Genomic DNA, 8,571 nt, shown 5'->3' with positions numbered 1-8,571 from the left:
AATAACAATTTACTTGTAAACAAATCTCATTAAAGTGAAATCTTTTATTGTTGGATTAAAAAAATTCTTTCCTCTTTAGTTACTCATATGTATCCATCAAGTTGTTTTATAATACAATCATCCTTGGGAGAAGTTCAAAGATTTAGTTTTGTCTGGCAATATGCTATGTAGAAGAACTACCACTATTAACTTTATTTTCAATAAAACCATGCTGTTCAGAGTGTTATATTTGAGATTCCAGTTATATATCCACATTACTGATGAGGTTGTCAGAGTATATTAAATGGATTTGAGTCTGGACCAGGCGAGGGACTGTGATGTATGCATTTGTTTTGTTGACACAAGGTCGTAGTGGCTAGAGTTTGGGGCTTGGATTCAGAAAGAGTTAGATTTGAATACTGCTGACTCGTGTTTTCCTCTTCTGTACTATGGGGATGATAACTCCTAAAGTACCTAACTCTCATGGCTGTTGTGAGGATCAAATGAGATAATGTATTTAAAACTCTTTGTAAATGCCAGTTATTATTATACTCCCTGAGTCAGACTTCAACTATAATGCAAGACAATAAGAGGGGGACGGAAGAGTGATGGGCCAAGATAAAACTTAAAATGCCATTTAAGATCAAGTGGCTTTATAACTAAACCCAAATGAAACCCTGAGGCAATCATCAAGCTAATTCAGGGGGAAAAAAAGCAGCAAAGCACTCTTGCTCAATAGTTGACACATCACCCTTTTTTCCATTTATTTTGCAAACACTGGCAAGGAGGCTGGGAATTTCTCTGACACAACTTGACAACCAGGAACTCAAAAAATTGCCTATTCACTCCATTTTGCTGTGCTACAAGGAATCTGGATCAAAATAAGTTTTCTTGGATTGAATTGCATTGGAACTCTCTTGGAACAAAGTCTTGTAGAAATGCAATTGAGATTGATGATGGGGATGATGATACCATTCATTTGCATTTGTACTTATTTTGTACTTCTAGGGCTTCATCACCAAGCTTCTGCACTGGGTACCCTCTAACTATGCCCCCTACCCTCCTTCAGCTTTCTATTTCTTGTGTCTTTCTCCCTTAGATTGAAAACAACTTGAAGGCAGGGACTCTTTGTTTTTCACACTTGTATCTCTAGCAGTTTAATTTAGTGCTTGTTACTTAATAGGTTCTTAATGTTTATCAACCATTGACACTTGTATTGCGCTTTTGTGCGCCTTGGCTTTAACTTATTTGATTCTCATAGCAGCCTTTTGTCATAGGCAGAGCATATGAATATAGCTAGTGCCAGTCTTATCCGTGGTCAGAAGAGCTGATTGTCAGTCTTGGTGGTGTGACTTGAAGGAAACCAAGAGGACTTTCTACCCTGAAAGTGTCTCACCCATTAGCTTGTTGCTGACTGGAAAATCATCATAATTTACTTCCTTTGATTAAATGAAGTGTTGCCAGTTAAAAACACGAACTCACTTGGGAGAGAGCAACACTTACTTATTTTGAGCTACTAAAAGGTTGAAGTGAATTAGCTTATTTGGTTATTTCCTAAGTGAAAACCAAGGAGAATACTGTAGATTCTTGGCAGAATATCATGTAATAGGGAAAAAAAATTACATACTGTAAAGAAAGGAGATTGAGGTAAATTCAGGCTTGAGCTAGGTCAAATCTACAAGTATTTATTAAGCCTACTGTGCATTATGCCAAGTACTGGTGTTGAAGTTTAGGGGTGCTAGGACCCCAAAATCATGACATGCAGGTCATGCCCGAATGAATTCAACCCACACCTTCTTTCAGTCAAAGACAAGGTTTATTAGAACATCCGTCATATTGGGCAGACTTTTAAGGAATCTAAGCATTTGTATCACTAATGCAAGGCCAGATCTTAAGAATATGAGCAGTGGCTAGATTTTAAGAATCTGAGCACCTTAATGGACACAAGATGGACTTTATATACAGGAAAACTGTGGGAGGGATCCCGGAGTGGCCAAGTAGTCTGGGGTGACTGAAGGAGAGGTCTAAGGATGATCTGGATAAGAGTGGCCACGAAACTGGGGTGAACAGAACCTGGGAGAATGGGATTAACGGTGGGAAGTAGCCAGGGGCTAGGGGGAGGTAACAGAACAGAATTGGGAGATTGGGCATAGACACAGTGAAAGACCAATTGAGTGGATTACAGCCTCAGACAAAGCTGGAGATTTGGGAAAAGTCCAGGGATTTTCTTTTTTGGGGTCCAGATCCCACCCTATCACTGGGAATAAAAAAGCTAAACCAACCTCTGGCCTCAAGGAGATCACATTCTAATGGGGAAGACAAAATGTAAACTACTTTGTACATACAAAATACACACAAGGGTAAATTTGAGGGAATCTCAGAGGTAGGACACCAGAGCAGAAAAAAAAAATGGTCCCTGCCTTTGAAGAACTTGTAGTCTAATAGTGAGGTGGAGAACATATATGAAGGACTATGAACAAATAATATAGATAACATGTCAAATCAGAGACAATCCCAGAGAGAAGACACTATTGTTAAGTGAGATACTAAGGCTTGCACGTAGAACTTTATCTGAGACTAGAAGCCAGGGCAGTTAGAAGTGGAAGGTGAAGGAAGGAAAGCATTCTAGGCATAGAGGAGCGCCAGTGAAAATGCTTGGGAGATGTAATATCTAGAACAGCAAGGAAGTCACTGTCACTGGATAATAGATTGGGAAGGGAATGAAATATAAGACTACAAAGGTAGAAAGGGGCCAGATCAGTGGATTTCATATTTGATTCTGAAGGTAATATAGGGAGCCTGTGGAGTTTACTAAGAGTGAGATACAGTCAGACTCATTTTAGAGAAATCACTTTGAGAGATCTGAGTGGAGGATGGACTGCAGTGGGGAGAAATGAGCCAGGGAAACAATCTAGAAAGATATTGAAATGGTCTAGGTGTAAGGAAATGAAGGCCTGCATTAGGGTGCTGACACTGTCTCAGAAGTATTTTTTTCTCCCCCAGGAGGGTAGGTTTGGCAATCAAGTAGTAGCAGAATATCCAGTGTGGTGTTGTGGGTGGCGTTTATGGTGTGTGTGTGTAGAACACCAAGAGTGGCTGAAAACATAATGAAAATGAAGAGAGGGGTGCCTAAAGCTAACTTTGTTGGCATCATAGTTTTGCCTAGGGCCAGTCCTTACCACAGTGGTTAGCCACATTTGTTTACTTTATAAAGTACTCTCTTGAGGCAGGCAATGAGGGAATCCAGGAATCACAGAATGCAATCAACATTACAAAGCAACTAGAAAACATACTGTAATACTTCAAAGAGCAAATCTTTGAGAGATACAGTATCTGGGGGGGAAAAGACCACTCCAGGCAACTTGGTGATACAATCTCTCCAGATATGCTCAGGCTACTCTTCCTCTGACAGGACATATGTACTTTACCAGCTTGTACTCAAGACCTTCTAGCTTCGTAGAACTTGCCAGAGTTTGCACCCTGTTATTTTAGTCTTGTAAGATTCCAGGGTCACCTCCATGCTGTGAGGAGACTTTTAAGATTGCCTTTAGTGGAGGTTAAGAAAAACCTCTGTATTGCAGATTGCTATTGCACTGCACGGAGAACGGTGCTAATTCTTGCTAAACACTATTCTTGGGTTTGAAATTTGTTGGTATGTATTTACAAGTTGAGTCAATTGTTATACTTTGTACACGTTATTCTTTTGATACTATCAGTTATTGGAAAAGAGTACTGAAATGAGCAATTAGTAAGTCAACTGAAATAGCACTGAGCCCAAATATGTTGCCCAGTCACACAGCTGGGTGAGACAAGCAAGCACAAGGCTTTTTACACAGCCCTTGGTAACAGCTGCTTGTCAGATTCAGAACTTCAGAGTTGGGAGGTAAAGGATTTAGACCTGGAAGGAACCCTGGCGATCATCTAGCAGAAATCTCTCATTTTACATATGAAGAAACTGTGGCCCAGACAAAGGGTGACTTGGTCACAACGTCGATGCTTAAAAGCTCTGCCAGTAATTTTTGAAGAGTAGGCAAAATTGAGTTGGATGACGCTTTACACTGGTGTACAGATGTCATCACACACTTTTTGCCGCTCCAAGGCAGAATTCCGGGAGCGGTTCGCCTCCGCATCCTGGCCCAGCCTGAGACTCCCAAGCTGAGATGTCCAAGGGCCTCGGGCAGCTGTGATGGTCATCAGCGAAGCGCCTCCACTTTCTGGCCTGACTCGAGGGGGCAAGAAAGCGACTGAGTGTGTGTGTGTGTGTGTGTGTGTGTGTGTGCGAGCGCGTGTGACGCAGCCTCTTCTGGCCGAATATGTTTGCAAACATTTTACACAGATGGGGGCTCCCTGTCCCGCAGCATGAGTGCTGCCTTCTCCTCCCCCGAGTCGCATCAGCTCTCCATCTGGAGAGCCCAGCGATCCCTTCTTCTCTCCCACGGTCACTCTGGCTCCTCCCACTCACCCTAGAGCCTCCGCCCCAACAAAGCGGGTCAAAGGGGAGCTGCCACAACAGGAGCCCACGCACAACAGCCTGCCTCACCTCCAACCCGCCCCCAGCCCCCAGCCCCCACTACTCCGCTCCGCTACCCAGCTGGAGGAGAGAAGACAGTCGCGGGCGTTTAGGCGCTCGGCCATCGATTGTCGCGGTCTGGCTCATACGTTTTCCCCTCCCTCTTCCCTCCTGAGACTCAAAACGGTCTCCCAGCCTCTAAGCTAGAGGCTGGGAGGAAAAGCGGGACCAGGCTGGGTGGAGGGATTGCCGAACGCACGGATGAGTGTGTGTGGGAGCTCGCGTTCTGTCTGGCGAGCGGCAGCGCGGCGGCGGCGGCGGTGGGGGGGCTGTCTCAGTGGCGCGAGGCCGGTGCACGCCCCCCCCTCCCCACGCCGGCGGCCTCCCGAGTGCTTGCTGCCCCGCGCCCCCGCGCCGCCTACTCCGCGCGGTGTCCTAGCGCGGCTCCGAGGGGAAGAGAGTGAGTGAGAGTGAGAGGGAGGGAGGGGGTGCGCGCGAGTCGCGGCGGCGGCGGCTCCGGCAGCAGCGCGGGCTCCCTCCCCTCCCCCCCGCCGCGGTGTGAGCGGGGAGGGAGCAGCCGGGGGCTTGGCGGCGGCGGCAGCAGCGGCGTCTCTCTCCGGCTCCTCCTCCCGGTTCCCTCCATCCATCTGCCGTGGCCATGGCCCGTCGCAGGAGCACAAAGGAGCCCCCGGGTTGGAGGTCAGCTCGGCTCCTGCTCTTCCTCGTCAGTGTAGGAGGTGAGTGTCTCTCCCGCCCCCTCGCATCCCCTCTTGGCCAGTGAATGAACAAAGCCGGGGACCCCCCCCATCCCCCTTCCCGGAGGCCTCCCCCGGGACGCAAGGAAGAAAGACCGGCTCCGCGGGGCACACAAAGGCGGTGCTTATGCTCCCACCTGCGGTGGAGCGCCGGAGTTGTCCTGGGCTTGAGGGCCCAGGCTCCCTCCCGAGCCAACCCTCCTCCCAATCCTCTGCCACCCCCCCCGGAAAAAAAAAGAGGAAAAAGTGTCGGAGGGAGCAGTCTTACCTACTTCTCCTCCCCCTCAGACACCCCCTCCCCACCCTCCCAGGAAGTTCTCTCCTCCCCCGAGACCGCCGAGGCTGCCCCCCACCACCCCCCGCCCCCTGCCCCCAGTTGCTCACGGGCCCCCTTCTCCCCAGCCCTGGGGCAGGGGCTCACTTCGCACGGGCTTGCGGTGTCCTAGGCACTTGGGAGAAGCCTGCATGCACAGGAAGGCCTGTAAATAGTTTCCAGCTCCATCTCACTCGTCTCTGGAGTGCTCTACCTTTTTCTCTCTATCTTCCCGGAAGATCCCTGGAACTCCAGAGCCCCGTTGTCACTTCAGCACCCTCGACATCCTCTCATTTTCTTCCACTTTATTTCCTAGTCTTTCAAATGGGATAGAGGTACCCTACTTCTCTACCTCCTGTGGTTAGGAAAAGAGAAGGAGAATTCAGAGATGTCTTTAAAATTTAAAGCTTCCCATAAGGGCCGGGAAGAGTATTGTAAGTAAACCAGTGTATGTACTAGTCTAGTGAAAGGGGGACTGAGGACATCCAGTTCCACCTTGTGACTCCGTGACTTGTTCTGGCTTCTTAACCCAAGTCCAACTACTCACAACACTTGGGGTCAGCACATAAAGGATCCAGAGTTGAACAGAAGAAAAGAAAAAAGTGAAAATTAGTTTAACTTAAATCTGTTTCTTTTGGAGTCTGATTATGTCAGTCATAAATACACTCCATTTGAACAGTATATCTTCTCAGAGGATTCCAGTGATCATATGTCACAGATGAGCATTGCCATAGTCTTTTCTGAAACATCCACCAGTGGTATATGTGGTAGCTGTCTTAACTCCTGTCAAGTTATAAAGTATTGTAGTAAAATCCTTTACTAAAAGTGGCATCCAATGTTTGTTGCATGTTAGCAGTCTTTTAGATGTTCTTTCAAATATATAATTCTGGGTCCTGATGAGTTAATATGTTGTCTTTTGGATTTGAGACTATTGTTACCCAAGCTAGCTTTATGTGTGTTTAAAAAAACCTGGTCTTGAATTAAGAAATCCTGGTTTAGAATTCCATCTTTATACTTACTGTTTGACTGGTTATAAGTCATTTAACCTCATTAACCTGGTTTTCTTCATCTGTAGCGTGGTTATAATACTTCCGCAGTGCTTCACAAGTTTTGAGGAAAGTATTTTGTAAACCTTGTAATTTTTCTTTTTAAGATCAATACATGATTTCTGATTGTTCATTGCATAAGTTAGCAGTGATCCTCAGTTTGTGGGTCTAGTTTTACACCAAAGGTCAGTAAACTGCCTTGTTCCTTTCAGCCTAAAGGTGCCTTAGGTTTTTATCTAGCATTTAGGGAGTTAGTTGGGGAGGTCCTGGGCAGTAGAGGAGGTGAGGAGAAAGAGTGAGGAGGGCTCCTGTGGTTGTCAGACTTAGTCTAACAACTTGGGTATACTCAACTGTATCCTTGTCTAAACAAACCCAACCCATTGACTTGAGCTGCTAGGTTATGCTAAACTGCAATAGATGATTGCATTGGTTTACCTAGGTACCACTATTTTTAATCTTTATTCCTTGAGTTTAGACTGGACTTGGTTAAGCCTCCAGGGATGGGACACCACGAAATGTACATGTAGGTTGTTTGCTTTCCTTTGTTGTCTTCTGCTTTCTTCATACATATATTGATCAATTGAGTTTTTACTAAAAAGTGGTTTTACACTAAGTAAAACATTTCAAAGTGTTTTGTTTTTCAGTTTGCATGTGTTTTCCTAGGTGTAACAGAAGAAAAGACCTAAACTCACTTTTCTAAAAATACCTTTGTGAAATTTGGGTATAGACATAAAAGCTATTTAAAAAAAACTAGGAAGCATGACTTCCCAGGCCACTTAAGAATTTCACTGTGCAAGAAAAGAGGAGGGAGAGAGCGAGGAAGACAGACCATCAAGCAGTGCCTATTCTGTGATGAAAGGAAATCATTGCCCTACATCTGTCTGGGAAACTTATATTTGTATTTGTACATTTTCTCTTTTCATTTTATCCAGCCATAGCAGGATTTATGTCAGAGTCTAAAGACTGGAATATAATGTATCTTGAAAAATACTGCTTGAGTTTCTGGGACTTTCTTTGTTTAAAAAGCATTTTCTGACTAATCTTCAAATGTCTTCTAAAGCAATTCTAATGTGCCTTAAAAGAACTAATTCTTCCCAGTAACTGTAGCATGGATCCCGCCATGAAGACCGTGATGTTTGGCTTATATTAAGCCATTTCCATCTCTAACTGCTTCACACTGCCCTTTCTTAGCTATCAACTTTAATGTTGCATAGCTTTGACTTTTACTTTGATAATCTTTGAAACATTTCATGTGCTTGCCTTATGTGCTTCTCTGCATTTATTTGCTTTGGCACGCATATTCTCACATGACTGTTATGGATGAACTCAGTTGTGTGTGGCTTTGATATTTACAAGTAACTTTTCTGAGCTCCAAAGCCTTATTTGGAATCTGAATAATAAAAAAAAACAGGATTTTTTTTCTTTTTGAAGAAGTAGCTGGATATGTATAAATACCTGCCAATAGTTGCTATATCTTGACAATATGGTAGGCTTATAGGAACTAGAAGCAAAGGACTAAATTACAAGGGCATGTTCTTTGTCTTACCTGCAAGGTTTTTTTTTTTACAGGTTTTGAAGGGACAGAAACACTAGTGATAACCAGGATTTCTCCCTAGGAACTGAGCTGGTACTATCAGCAGTAAGGGAAAGGGACTGAACCAGTGATTTCATTGGTATATAGGAAACTCCCAGATGAGGAAATTTTCTTTACCATTGCAGGTTGTTACCTCTCAACAATTTAGAGTCCTCACAGTAAAGTAATTTGCCTTGGGTCACATAGTATATGTCAGAGATGGGACATGAACCCTGGTCTTCTTGGCTCTAAAATGAGCTCTCTGTCCATTATGCTAAACTCTTAATATTAGCAATAGTTTTTATTGTTGTTGTTTTGTTTTTTGGTGAGGCAGTCAGGGTTAAGTGACTTGCCCAGGGTCACACAGGTAGTGTCAAGTGTCTGAAGCTGAATTT

At 44.6% G+C, this 8,571-nt stretch overlaps 1 protein-coding gene across 2 annotated transcripts in view; it reads left to right on the top strand.

Moving 5' to 3' along the window:
- The first annotated feature begins 4,464 nt into the window (after positions 1-4,464).
- LRP12 (LDL receptor related protein 12) overlaps positions 4,465-8,571 on the top strand; it is a 122,704-nt gene continuing 118,597 nt past the window's right edge. The window contains exon 1 of one of the 2 annotated variants that reach the window (XM_020970053.2): positions 4,465-5,226. In XM_020970053.2, coding sequence (XP_020825712.1) covers positions 5,148-5,226 — 79 coding nt within the window. In that variant the 5' untranslated portion in view covers positions 4,465-5,147. The remainder of the gene's footprint in view (positions 5,227-8,571) is intronic. The other variant, XM_020970042.2, reaches the window with a different exon arrangement.

The sequence above is a fragment of the Phascolarctos cinereus genome, unplaced genomic scaffold, assembly GCF_003287225.1.
Source record: "Phascolarctos cinereus isolate Bilbo 61053 unplaced genomic scaffold, phaCin_HiC Scaffold_4;HRSCAF=312, whole genome shotgun sequence".
Taxonomy (NCBI): domain Eukaryota; kingdom Metazoa; phylum Chordata; class Mammalia; order Diprotodontia; family Phascolarctidae; genus Phascolarctos; species Phascolarctos cinereus.
This window is presented reverse-complemented; position numbering and strand designations above follow the sequence as displayed.